The sequence below is a fragment of the Eptatretus burgeri genome, chromosome 5 (genome assembly GCF_056783735.1).
Source record: "Eptatretus burgeri isolate ZD-2024b chromosome 5, Ebu_testis_v1, whole genome shotgun sequence".
Taxonomy (NCBI): domain Eukaryota; kingdom Metazoa; phylum Chordata; class Myxini; order Myxiniformes; family Myxinidae; genus Eptatretus; species Eptatretus burgeri.
This window is the reverse complement of record NC_140965.1, coordinates 51,415,665-51,430,481: the sequence shown is the minus strand read 5'-3', so window position 1 is coordinate 51,430,481 and position 14,817 is coordinate 51,415,665. Positions and strand designations below refer to the sequence as shown.

General features: G+C 43.9%; 1 protein-coding gene across 3 annotated transcripts in view; it reads left to right on the top strand.

The window, feature by feature from the left end:
* The window catches only part of LAMA2 (laminin subunit alpha 2), a 413,990-nt gene that overhangs the window by 155,428 nt on the left and 243,745 nt on the right, over positions 1 to 14,817 (top strand). For all 3 annotated transcript variants that reach the window (XM_085881857.1, XM_085881856.1, XM_085881855.1), the window contains exons 14-16: positions 1,990 to 2,189; positions 2,403 to 2,514; positions 13,497 to 13,610. In XM_085881857.1, coding sequence (XP_085737983.1) covers positions 1,990 to 2,189; positions 2,403 to 2,514; positions 13,497 to 13,610 — 426 coding nt within the window. The remainder of the gene's footprint in view (positions 1 to 1,989; positions 2,190 to 2,402; positions 2,515 to 13,496; positions 13,611 to 14,817) is intronic.

The window sequence follows — 14,817 nt, the reverse complement described above, 5'->3', positions numbered from 1 at the left end:
AGAGCAGCGTCACCCCTCGGTAGTTGTTGCAGTCTTGGCGATCACCCTTCCCTTTCCAGAGAGGGACAACAAGGCCCCTCTTCCAGTCAGTTGGGATGATGCCTGTGTTCCAGGCAGAGCACAAAACTGCATGCAACGACGCGAGTGCAGCATTTCCACCAGCCTTGAGAAGTTCAGCATGGATGCCACAGATCCCTGGAGCTTTGCCCCATTTCAACTGGTTCACCGCAGCCCGTGTTTCCACAAGCGATGGTGGACCACAGTTGATTCGAGGGTCAGCAACAGGGATTGTAACACCCTTGACGTCCAACTCGACAGCTGGGGGATCAGCCTGGTACAACCGCTCAAAGTAACCGGCCCAGCGGGCCTTCACTTCAGACTCCTCTGTCAAGAGCCTACCACTCTCTGCTCGAACTGCAGTGCTCCGAGGGATGGGCTTGGATGAACGTAATGCGCGAATTCCCCTGTAAGCGGGACGAGAATCACCTGTCCACAGGTGATGCTCTACCCCCTCACAGATTCCTCGCACATAGGCCTCCTTGTCCACCCTCAGTGCACGTACAGTAGGCTGTAAGCTGTGTGCACCCTCAGTGCACGTACAGTAGGCAGCCATGTAGGCTGTGAATCTTTCTGAAATTAGACTCTTAGGGTCAATGCCAATGATTCATAAGTATTAAGTAAGTCTGAAATTTTATACTTGGGATTTTTTTGACTCTTTTAGCTCATCCACCCACACAGGGTTGGTTGTGTGTGTGTGTGTGTGTGTGTGTGTGTGTGTGTGTGTGTGTGTGTGTGTGTGTGTGTGTGTGTGTGTGTGTGTGTGTCAGAGGCTGTGGTCAGAGTGTGCGTGTCCAGCCCTTAATAGTTTTTTTATTCCATTTGAGATTTCATCATCAAATTGTCTACAAACCTTTAATATGAGAATTTGGAGAAGACAAAGTAAAAATTTGGGTCAAAATGTCAAATGGCAAAGTCACCGGAAGTAGAATTCGGGCTTATTCGCCCATCCGCCGCTGCGCAGCATGAGACGGCTGGGTCTTTTTGATCGCTTTTGTATTTCTTTATTTTGTCTGCTTACATTTTGATATCCTTTCCAGTTTACCATTTGAGTTTTTGTCATCAACTTTTCAACAAACCTTTATTATGAAAATATGGAGAACTCCAATTAATATATTGAAAACAAAAATTTTTCGCTGTTGTTTTTGTCAAGTTTAGTTTGAGTACAAGGCTGATGTGGATCGGCTTTGCATTTTGAGATGTTTTCTCGTGACTATCATTATTATTTTCTGGTTTCTTGGGAGCTTTCATGAATTATTTAGTGGCTTGCATGTATAGGTATTTCTGACAGGGTGTGCTGATGCAGAGCACTTACATATGAGCCATCTCGATGTGCAGTAGTATTAGTGGTGGTAGTAGCTACTTCGTACCATCACCACCCGTTGCGTCATTGAGTATTTATCGTTTTTTTAATACCACATCACAAAATGTTCCATTTTTTCACAAAGACTGAGGAGTCCACTAAAATTGCAGTCAATCTACATCTAGTACTCCAAAGTGGGCAATATGGTGGTGGGTGGTCATCAATTCTGGAATTTAATGTACATTGTATGTAGATAGTTCCAAATACCTGCAGTCATTTTCATATGATACAAGACATAATGAGTGACATCATAATGTAAATGTTCATGTATTTTAATAATAGCAAAACAGATTTTTTGTTATTCTCTTTATTTTAGATTTTTACAATGAGGAAAACTTTCCAATGACTTGAAATGTACATTAAAAAAAAATCGTTTCCACTTCATCAATCCAGTTGAATGGTTCCTCATCATCTTCAAGAACAGTCAAACTGCAGCTTTATGATTATAGAATATATTATCAAATCTCATGGGGATTCATGTGCATTGCTTGTATCATACAGAGTCTAGTTCCATGGTAGAACATCTTTAATTAAGTCGTCTGTTTATGCTAATTTCCTGTGTCATGCAGGGTGGTCAGCAAGAGTTAACAGCAGACATTCAGGGAATTTCTCTAAAACCTTTTGAAGAAGAACAAGTTATTGTAAGGCTGATGATCCCAGGGGAATTCAGAGCAGGAACAACTCGGCAAGATTTGATGACAGTTCTTGCTGACCTCACAGCTATATACATCAGTGCACCCTATACCAACGTACACAAGGCAATCTACAGGTCAAAACCCCTTCTTGTCTTCTCTCTCCCTCTCTCTCGCTTGCATTGAACATCTGTTCACCTAAGTGTAAAAATTGCAGCTGTACAATATAAAATCCTTTTTTTGTGAAAGCTAGCAAAACTGGAATTCTGATGAAAAGGTCTGCATTCAAAAGGATCCCCTTCAGAGATGTTTAATGGGAAATGTACTTCTATGTTTAATTATATCCACAGGATCAGCTCTGTATTGCTGGACGTTGCTTCTCCTGATGGATCAATGTCCCATCCAGCACTTGCTGTTGAATTCTGCCAGTGTCCATCTGGATTTTCTGGAACATCTTGTGAGGTACCTTTTGTTATAAAAACTTAGTATGTTATTGTTCTGATTATATTATTTGTTAGGCCATGTTATTTTATTTTATGTGAAAAACCACTTGAGTGCAGCACTTCTGGAAGGAGGGTGCAGCGATGCCACTGATACATTGCTCATCATGGGATAGGGTGGGGATGTAGACCATAGCCAGTGCATCAGCACACATAACTCCACTGTTTTTGAAACGTACTATGAAAGTTTTCACATCCACAAGTGAATGCAAGCAGATGGGACAGCTGCCAGGCCACATCAGTTCTTATTCATAAGTCGGATCTTAGGCTGAACTAAGATGATACTGATCGGTAGCTTCTAGTCCTCTCAATCAAGCTATGCATAAGTTAGCTTGATGCTAACTTATGCATAGCCTTGATTCCCACAAACAGACTGCGCAGACTCAAGTGCAGTTCCTCTCTCTCTAGGCCCCCAACATGTTGATGCAGTTGAAAGCTGGTCTGCCTCACTTCTGTCTTCCAGATTTTGTTGCCGAGACAACGGTCCAGCGATATATCGATATGCCAGTTATATCGGTATCATTTTTCTTATCGATACACCAATATTGAAAATTTTAAGATACCAGTGTACCAAAAATTTTGGCATGAAAACAAAAATCAGTATATCCACAAAACAAATCGGTTTCATACATGTCTGGTCATGTCAAAAGCAAGTTTTATACAAAATACAATATAGGGAGTCAGTGGGGTTACAAAGGGATTCCGTTCCAAACAATCATTCATACAGTAAATAAATCGATTGGCCGTTAACTCAGTGTTACAAATGGTAATATCAGTGCATGAGTGGAGGCTACTCATCCGGCGATTTAACAAGCTCAGCAGGAGACCAACTATTACCTTGTTACCCATGCTCACATCGTTCCAAATAAGAAAAATGCCACATTTAAGAATTTATATATATATATATATATATATATATATATATATATATATATATATATATATATATATATATATATATATATATATATATATATATATATATATATATATATTCCACAAAGCTCAGATTAGTTTTGAGAAAAATGAGTTTCTCTGCCATGCCAGATGAAAGACAGTTTCTTTTGTTATGATGTGCTGCACAACAAGTGCCGAACAATCTTTCCTTTTAGTTAAGCTGTTATATAATGCGACTATTAAAGACTGCATGTGGAATGTGCTCCTTTTACTCAGGGGCCCAGAATACTGTCAGCCCGCCTTTGAAATGTGAAGAAATAAATTTAACTGATGCTTTGATGCACTCGAGTACACCTGGAACGTATGGCGTCAAGCCGTACTCGGCCAGGAAGGCGACCCAGTAGGTTTTCACTTTTAACCTCAGCAGCATATGAGTGATCACATTTTACTTTTTCTAGTGTTTACTTCTAAAGCAATTGATTATTTTATAGGAATCAGGAAAGCCTGTGCCGATTACTGATACCGATACCGATACTTGCCTGTGCCGATTACCAATGCAATAACGATATCAGCCTGTGCCAGTTACCGGTGCGATGCCGATACTGTACATGTCGCATTGCATGTGCCAATTATAGCTGAGCAGCACACATGCATTCAGTAAGACCATACATTATATGTAGTAAAAAGCATGTGCACGCTTGTGTGTGTATTTTACACGCACGGTGTGGCAACATAAAATGCACGGCAGTCTTTCCAGCTGTCTCTGTGATCTTACCCGTTAAAAAAAATATTGATATCGATATATCGGTATGAGCCCACAGATATATCGATATCGGCAAAACTCGATACCGACTGAGCTTTGTCTCGATACTGGAGTATAAGATTGAAAAATGGTTCACTTTTGCAGCAGTGACCAGCAATCGTGTGACGGCTTCTTATATTTTTAACCAACAGCCTTGGTGGAGAACCATAGAGCTCTTTATTTATCCCATGTTCAGACCAATGGACATTGAAAGCTGAGTGAAGAGGTTGTGTATAACATCCATCAAGTTCCTTCTCATGGGATGCAGTGAGGGTCCACGCTTCACTTTCATAAAGCAGGGCCGACTCAATTGTGAACAGTCTTTCCTTGATAGTCAGTCAGGTCAGGTCAGGTCTATTTGTCAGGTCAGGTTCGATCTGTGACCTGCTACAGGTACCATGTAAACCTGTACTAACCTGTTCCATGGTCGGGTTGTCGGCGACTAAACCGTCTCCCCCACCAGGTTTTCTGGTGAGGGGGTGTTTGGATATGGACACCCAGCAGGATTAAAAACAAAACCTGTCAAAGGGCGGAGGTGCTCCTTGTGAGCCAACGGCCATCCATATCTAGTGCCCAACTGTGTCTGCGGACGTCCTGCTGCAGTTGGGTTACTTTTTATCAGGAGGTTGGTGGCAGGATTTGCACTCCGGCCACCGTAAAACCCTTCATTCCGCAAAACGCAAAAACGCAAAAAAATCTGAAAACCCACTCCGTGGGAGTACCTCCTGTGCAGCTTCCCTTCGCAGGGCAGCTCACCGGATGACGGGATTGGGGCAAAGCCTTCGGGACCCCCAATCTTTGATTATAGGAGGGAAACCACGGGGTAACATCCCTGGGTCAGATTGCGGGAGAGTGTCGGAGTGGTGCTGAGGTGTCGTCCACCAGACGGCGGTCTCCTTGGGTTAACCTGAGGCGGTCCCTTCGGGTGGGTGCCTGGAATGTCCTATCCCTAAGAGAGGATGATCACCTGTCTCTGTTATCATCTGGGCTCAAGCGTTTGGACATCGGGATTGCAGCTCTCTCTGAGGTTCGGAGATCGGATTGCGGCGAGATAATGGTGGGTGGTTACACCTACTATTGGTCTGGTCGCTCTGATGGTTACCATACCCAAGGAGTTGCTGTAGCTGTGTCCAATAAGCTGACCCCAATGATAATTGAGGTAACACCGGTCAACGAGCGTATTATGAGATTAAGGATTCGCCACTCCTTAGGTGTCATTTCCCTGGTCTCTGTTTATGCTCTGACTGAGGCGAGTGATCTCACCGTGAAGGATGCATTCTACGCCACACTCGAGTCTGTGGTTGATCAGTGCCCCAGACGAGATACACTTCTAGTCTTGGGGGATTTCAATGCATCGACTGGAACTGATAGGGATGGTTATGAGGTGTGTGTTGGTCCCCATGGGTCAGGAACTATGAACCAGAATAGCACTAAATTCCTTGACTTTGCAAGAAGTCATGGACTTAGGGTGGCTGGTTCATGGTTTCAGCGCCCACAAGCTCATCGCTGGACTTGGTATTCCAACGCTGGCGGTGTGGCAAAGGAGATTGACCATGTCCTCATTGACGGTCGTTGGAGGATGATCCAGAACTGCAGAGTCTACCGGAGTGCTCAGTTCCTCAATACTGACCACAGGCTTGTTGTAGCAACTCTAAAGCTGCACCTTAAATCCTGGAGAATGGTACCATCCCAGCCTAGGCTGGATGTTGCCAAGCTCAGGGATGAGAGAGTAGCTGAGGAGTTTGCGAACAGGCTGAGTGGACACTTGGGGGGTCTGGGTGCTTTGGGGGGTCCTGAAGAGTTGTGGAGCGCCTTCAAGACCACCGTCCTTGATGTTGCCGGTGGATGCCTTGGAGCTCACCGCAGGGCAAAGAAGAATTTTGTCTCTCAAGGGACACTGGATACCATTGACCAGAGTCGCAGGGCCAGGCTGAATGGCAGAGCTGAGCTGTTCAGGGAGCTGAGGCGTAAAACTGTACGTGCACTGAGGGTGGACAAGGAGGCCTATGTGCGAGGAATCTGTGAGGGGGTAGAGCATCACCTGTGGACAGGTGATTCTCGTCCCGCTTACAGGGGAATTCGCGCATTACGTTCAAACAAGCCAATCCCTCGGAGCACTGCAGTTCGAGCAGAGAGTGGTAAGCTCTTGACAGAGGAGTCCGAAGTGAAGGCCCGCTGGGCCGGTTACTTTGAGTGGTTGTACCAGGCTGATCCCCCAGCTGTCGAGTTGGAAGTCAAGGGTGTTACAATCCCTGTTGCTGACCCTCAAATCGACTGTGGTCCACCTTCGCTTGTGGAAACACGGGCTGCGGTGAACCGGTTGAAACGGGGCAAAGCTCCAGGGATCTGTGGCATCCATGCTGAACTTCTCAAGGCTGGTGGAAATGCTGCACTCGTGTCGTTGCATGCAGTTTTGTGCTCTGCCTGGAACACAGGCATCATCCCAACTGACTGGAAGAGGGGCCTTGTTGTCCCTCTCTGGAAAGGGAAGGGTGATCGCCAAAACTGCAACAACTACCGAGGGGTGACGCTGCTCTCAGTGCCGGGCAAGGTCTTTGCTCGGATAATTCTTGATAGGGTTCGCCACCATCTGCTTGAGCACCAGCGTCCAGAGCAGTCAGGCTTTACACCAAAGAGGTCAACGATTGACCGTATCCTTGCACTTCGTGTCCTCATCGAACGCAGACGAGAGTTTCGGCAGGGGCTGCTTGCAGCCTATGTTGATCTCTGTAAAGCGTTCGATTCAGTGAATCGGGATGTCCTCTGGAGGATTCTTGTTCTTCGTGGGGTGCCACCAAAACTGATCGATCTGATGTCTAAACTCTACTCTGGTACTGAGAGTGCTGTGAAGTGTGGTGGTACCATCTCTGACTTATTTCCAGTTGTTACTGGAGTTCGTCAGGGATGTGTACTTGCCCCCACACTTTTCAGCACTTGTATGGACTGGATTTTAGGGAGGATGTCAGAGAGATCAAGTTGCGGTGCATCGTTTGGCAATGTCAAGATCTCGGACCTTGATTTTGCAGATGATGCAGTCATCTTTTCGGAGACTTTAGACATCCTCTTGGGGGCCCTCGAGGTGCTGAATGAGGAGTCGGAGCCGTTGGGATTACGGGTTTCTTGGGTCAAAACTAAGATCCAGGCTTTCGGTGACATCTTGGATGCTGCTGTCCTGTCTGTGTCTGTTTGTGGTGAGGATGTTGAGGTCGTGGAGAGATTCACTTACCTTGGCAGTGATATTCATGTCTCTGCTGGCTGCGAGTCAGAGGTCAATAGACGTCTGGGTCGGGCCTGGGGAGTCATGGATTCACTGGATCATGGGGTGTGGCGCTGCCGGTACCTGTGCAGGAGGACGAAAGTCCGAGTCTTCAGGTCCTTGGTACTTCCAGTCTTGCTCTATGGGTGCGAGACTTGGACTCTGACCAAGGATCTGAGACGGAGACTTAATTCCTTTGGTACCAGAGCTCTTCGGAGAATCCTTGGCTATCGCTGGTCGGATTTTGTGTCCAACGAGCGGTTGCTGAGAGAGACTCGGATGAGATTTGTTACCTGCATAGTCCGTGAGCGTCAGTTGCGGCTGTATGGACATGTGGCTCGTTTTCCTGACGCTGATCCTGCTCACCAGATTCTCTCAGCGAGGGAGTCTCATGAGTGGAGGAGGCCAGTGGGCCGACCACGTGCCTCATGGTTGCAGCAGGTTGACCATCATCTCAAGGAGATGGGGATGGGCCTGGCATCTGCCTGGGGAATGGCCAGACGGAGGCCCCTGGAGTACCGGCGGAAAGTGGACGCAGCGACGCGCTGTTCTGGCACATACTCCCATACCTGACCTGACCTTTCCTTGATATGCTGAGTGAGAGAATGTCGACTTCCATATTCTTGAAAGTTTGTTGCAAGCTCTCCATGCAGCAGATCCTCTTTGTTTGATAACAGGAACAGTTGTGTCAACCCAGGAACCAAGATACTCGTCAATATAATAGTCGATACTAGATACTGGTCGAATGCCATCACTTTCGTTTTATTTCCCGGCGTGCATGGTGAAAAGCGGGGTTAAACAATTGGTTCACTCTGTCTGTCTGACTACAGACGTCAGTCTTTGATCGAGGAACTACTTAATTTCGATTGAATATTATATTTTGAAAACTGTATAACATGAATCAGAACACAAACCTGCAGTTGAGCAGTACTTTGGCTCTGAATTTGGCACATTGTACAGAATCTCATCCTGAACACACATGCACACAGAGGAGTAAGGTCCTGTATTTGTCTTAATCTATCTGCCTTTCTGACAGTCGAACAAAATTGAAAATCATTCCCAACAGGAATCTAACTGTTTTTGGGGATGTGCGCAAGCAACAATCACGAAGAACTAATTGAACATGTTCAATAAGGTGGTATAAAAGACGATGCATCAATGGCGGTAAACTGCCAAAACAAGTTTGTTTTGTTTTCTAGTCTTTGAAACCGATTTTATTTAAAATTTTATTATATACTTTAACACAGTGGAACAAAAAAAATCACCTTGTTGATGCTTCCAAAAAACATTCAGTTTAGCAGTACTTGGACAAATATTAGGCCATTTTATATTAGGCCATTTTATGTCATTTAGACCAATAAAATTTTTTGCGAGCGCTCTAAGTGTTGGGGAATATCGTGATTCTGACAAAATGGCAGCTCGTGCTTCGACACATGCTCAGAAATGATTGTGCTCAGAGATATAGATTGTGCAGGGAAACTCAAAGCAAGATCTGAAATGTCCTTCCCATGTCCTTTTTCTGGGTAAGGTGTTCTATCAACTCTGTGGTGTCATTAATTTTTATTAGTCCTATCTTACTGGCACTTTTTTTTGATGAACCACTTCATTTCGATTGAATATTATATTTTGACTCTTGAGAAGTTCTTGCGTTTGCTCAATTTCTTCTGACCATCGGGCTCTCTTATCGGCAAAGTCAAGATCGATAAGAAATTTCATTTTGACTTGCTCAGAATTTAGAGTATATGTGGCTAATCATTGTTGCTGATTATCCCAAGAAGCTTGAAAACGTTTCGATTGCTTTCCTCAGCACAGTGCAACAAGTTAAAATCTGACTTGACATAGGAAGAGGAAATTTGGCCCGAATCTACGCACAAATTGTCATAGCTGCATCCAAATTTCTGTGCATGTTGCCTCACTGAATTTATCCCAATGAGGTGAATCGTTTTGTTGACTTTAACTTCAAGTTGAAACAGTTCAAAGAGCAGATGTGTCAGACTTCCAGAAATTGACAGATCCCTTTTTTGTTGCCACAAAAATAGTCCGTTAAACCATTTTACTATTGAATAAAAAAGCTTTTTTGTTTTGTTCTGTTTATTTCTCTGCCAATGCCATGACATCAGCAATCTGGGCTGGGAATGCATTTATGTTTTTACCTACAGCATGTCACAGATCTACAAGAACTACGTGTGATTGTTACCCTCGCCAAAGGATTCGGAGAGGATATTGCATTTGGGTCCGTTTGTTTGTCTGTTTGTCCGCACAGAACTTTCATGTTTTTCTCCGCAACAGCTTATCGAATTGAGACAAAATTTTCGACATTGGTGCGACTACTCATGGAGAATATTTTAATTATAAGTATGACGTCATAGGTCATGCGTTGTGGCAGCCATATCGTAAAAACGTAAAAAAAACTTTGGACCTCTGTATCTCTGAAACCGTACCAAAGAAAAAATTGAAACTTGGCACGGAGTAAGTACTCATCATGGGGGATGAGCGTGATTTTTTATGACGTCATAAGTGCCCTCGTTATGACGTCCTAATTGCATATGTAGAACACCTCGTCCGATCAGTATGAAAAAATTTTATCGTCATCTAAGGATAAAATTGTCCACAGAAAAAAAATTATTGATGTCATCAGTCACTTGATTTGGTAGCCATATTGTTTAAAAAAAAAACCTTCAAAAATCTTCTTCTCTGAAGTGGCTGAACAGATCAAGGTGAAACTTTACACAAATGACTGCCTGTCCATGAGAAACAAAAGGTTCACACATATGATGTCATTGGTCACATGATTTGGCAGACATATTGGATTTCACTGAAAACCTATTAAAACCTTCTCCAAAATGGCTGGACAAATCAAGGGGAAACTTCACACAAGTGTTCCCCAAGCCATGGATGTACGAGTGGCACATAGCAAGTACTCCTTATGGGGAATGAATGTGGTATTTTTATGACATCATAGGTGCCTTCGTTATAATGTCATAATTGCATATGTATAATGCTACATCCAATCAGTATAAAAAATTTTGAGGGTCATCTAGGGATAAAATGGTCCACACCTTTTTTTTTTCATGATGTCATTGGTCACAAGATTTGCCAGCCATATTGTTTTTTTTTAACAAAGAAAACTTCAAAAATCTTCTGCTCTGAAATGGCTGAAAATATTGAGCCAAAACTTTACACATATGACTGCCTATCCATGAGGAACAAAATGGTTCAACATATGATGTCATAGGTCACCTGATTGGCAACCATATTGGATTTACCCTAAACCTATAAAAATGCACCACTCAAAAGAAGTCCTGGCGAGGGTTTGCAATCTCTGATTGCTCTTTTTCTTGTTGTTGCTGTTGTTGTGGTGGTCATCTGGGGTTGATTTTTGAAATGTACACTTAATGGTCGGACAGCTTCTGGATCCCACCCAGATTTGTTGCTTGACTCCACTCATCATGGCACCCAGACAAAATAATATGGCCGCCACCTTGGTTTCCTGGTGGACCGAAGACATCAGGACTGTCGGCCTCTGCTGATTATAACAATGCCCGGGTTTATTGCATAAGATTTCCATTGGCTTTGTTTGGGTCGAGTGTTACTCATGACCAGGGACTCAGAAAAGTCTAATCAATATCGAAAAAATTATTGGTAAAGTTTAATCAAGTCAATTGGCATGCAGGGTGCATGCCTCCAAAAAAATAGCGTTACGTAATTTTTGAATGGCTCAATATTGGGGTTAAACAATCTGTGACTGTGTGACGAATCCGCTCGTTCTGATATAGCTGTGGTGGAGACTGATTTTTTTTTTTTTTTTTTTGTATACCTTGGTCAAGGCTCGTAATGAGAGCTAACACACAACTCACAGCAAGGAGGCATGAGGCAAGAGGGGCGGGAGTGGAAGGGACAAAACAGTGGGGAACAGACACATTGGAAACAGGTGAACTGTGGAAGGGAGAGGGATGGGGATGGGACGGGGAACATGGCGAAGAGAAGATGGACATTTCAGGGACTTTCAGGAAGGAAAGTAGGAGAAATGAAGGAAGTGGGCTTGGGTGGATTATCGGGGGTAGAAAAGATCGAGGATTTGGATGGGGGAAGATAAGAGGTGGTGGTGAACAGCTGTTTTGAAAGCCTGGAGGGAAGAATGGGAAAGAATAGAGTGAGGAAGTTTATTCCAAAGGCGGGAAAAAAAGAGGAATGGATGAGATGTCGAGCTAATCTTTTAATAGCGCAGTAAATGTGTATTTCCCAATCACGCTGTTTATCTTTTAAAAATGCTTTATATGCGCGTTTCCCAATCGGCCAGTTACCATTCTACATCTCCAACTCCCGTACATTTTTACGATGTCGCAGTTTTATACATGATGCCATCAGCTGCAGTTGTTTCAAGGTTTGCAATTCCAACTGGAGTGAAATTGATGGCACCCCATTGCAAATCCCCATACTTTCCACCTAAAACAAAGTTTATAGTTGGCATAAAGTTCCACCAGGATTGACCCAATATCAAGTTTTTAGGTAAAATTTTGTTTTCCATGTTGACCCCTGTCACCCGAATCCCCACCACTTGGGTCATGAATCGGGGGTCAAATCCAAAGAATCATTATATATTTCATGCGTCCCTCAATGTTGATTGCATTTACAAAGTTTCATTCAAAAATTTGCCCGTATTTGCATTTTTTGGTATTTGTCCTTTTGACATCGCCACAGGAGGCGCGACCGAATATGATATTGCTCTTGCACCTTCTTTCCAAGTGCTGATCGTAACTACCAAGTTTTGTGAATTTCTGCACAACCTTTTAGAAGACCAGACGGACAGACAGACAGACAGACAGAGTTGATTACAATATCCCCACGGTTTTTTTTAGTTCCTCGTGGAGGATCTCTAAGTCTTACTCACGTTGTTGTTCTTCATCTTCATCTTGTGGACATTTTTGTTTCACAGCCTACAGTTTTCATCGAAACTTCCTGAAACTTGGTGTATACATGTAAAAATAGCCCGTGCAGACAGTAACCATCTCCGATTTTGGAAATTCTTCTGAGAAAAAAAGTTGACATAATATCGCCGCTAATGGAAATCGCCGATACCATTATCTCCGAAACTAGGCAAGCTGTTTGAATTTTGTTTGTGGGAATCAAGTCGGGCATTAGCACAGATAATTTATCGCAAACCTGATGCATCACAATGACGTCATATTCGTTTTTATGACGTCATCACTAAGAGGACGAGGATCTTAGCTCATTTGAGCTCGTTTCAAATAATGTGGGGATAATTAATTCACCATGCATACCGTACGGTAGCTAACTTATAGGTAACTTATAACTAATTATGACTTCACTGGTGATATTTCATTATCATTGCTGATAGTAGTTATACTCTTATGTTTATCACATTTGCTCCCAAAGATATAATTCAGTTTATTGGAGAATTTATGATACATGAGACAAACTAACCAAAACATTGTATTTGAGACTGTGCCTTCCAATACTGTCATGTATGACGATAATTCAGTCATCCACACACACACACACACACCCCTTTTCCCCTTACCCACTCCTTCTCCCCTCCCCACAACAAAATTAAATATTATTTTCTTGGGTTAACTTTTGTATTATATTATTAGTAAATAAAGTCGGTACGAATCCAAGTCCAGAGCTCTTGATCACTCTAATTTTGCACTTTATTCATGAATAATTGATTTCATGGGAAGTAAATTTCATTTTTAATAACACACGTAGTCTTTCGCTTTCTCCTCTCAGTGACCCTATCTATCTATCTCTACTTGTTGATGTGCAGACCTTTCTATTCCCCAAACACTGATTGTTGTGCCCTTTTATTGCTGTGGAATTACTTACGTTGTGCCTATCTGTGTGCATTATTCTAAACTCATAAGCTTTTGTCATGTGGGATCTTGTAATTCATTGTGATGATCTAAAATGTTGCAATGTAGAGAAAATGTTTCGACAATTTATAGTTCTCTAATTCCCCTGTGTGCAGGCATGTGTGAGTGGGTTCCGGCGTGTAAATGGTACATTCGTACCTGCACGATGTGAGCCGTGCCAATGTCATGGTCACGCCGATGCTTGTGATGATTTCACTGGAGACTGCCACGTAAGTTAATTATTCTGCGATGAAATGAGTTGGCTGAGTGGATATCGGTAAAGAATATTGCATTTGATGGAATAACTGTGTCTGTCGTCTCTTCTCTGACTCAAACTCAAACTCAAACTCAACAAAAAATATTTCCACCCATCCCATGATCTTTTTCTCCATATGTCTAGTTTGGGAATCTTGAAGTTCAGTTTGCAGAGGTTGTCTGTTCACACCAATCAAATCCATTTCACGTCCTTAAACTGTGCCAAAACACTCCTTGTCAGTACCCTCTACCACATCTCCTATAAACGTGCTTCCTTCCAAAAACACTTCCTTTCTGTATGTCCCCCAATTCAGTATCCCCCCACATCATGTCCCCTCTTTCTGCATGCCCCTCACCTCATCCCCTCAAATCTCCATGTCTCCTCTTTCTGCATTCCCCCTCACCCCTCCCACTCAAAGCTTCCGCCTCACCACTACCCTCATAGCTTTCCCTTACCCTGCCCCTCTCAAAGCTTCCCCCTCTTCCCACCTCCTCTCAGCTTCCCCTCTCCTGCACCCTCCCATCTCCCCCCCCCTCCTACCATCCCTCACCCTCCCACCTCCCACCTTTCCCACCCCCTCCCCGCATCCCACACACTATCACCTCCCCGCTTCCCCAACCACTTATGGCACCCTGCCACATTTCCCCCCCCCATCCGCCCACCTTCCCCCTACCCTGCACCCTTATCACCAAGCTTCACCCCCCCACCCCCGTCCTGCAACGGAATTTCCTGCAAGGAAGCTGAGTTTATGGGCCTACCACTTTCCCATAGCAGACAGATCGGGTCGGTGGTCTCTCTGTCTTCTGCCATCTCCTTTCTTATCTTGCACCCTCTACTCTTTCTGTGTTTTGTCAACGCCCCCCCCCACCTCCCCACGTTTCTGCAAGGTGCACGCTGTCCACCAGCAAAACCCTCCTGGTAAAACTCCCAAAATATGGAATCACCAGCAGAATACCCGTCTTTGACCAATTGGAGATTGTAGGTTTTGTTACTCACTGATTGAATCAGGCATATTTTATGTGAGAACTTCCAGGTGTATTACATTCCTAGATCATCCATCACATGCATATATGAACAAACTCGTTCCAGTCCCAACTCTGGAGCATCCGACCTCAAGCTGGCCACGTGAAACACATGGTTGGGCTCGATAGGGTCCTGCTTGATGGAGCATTTGTCCTCGT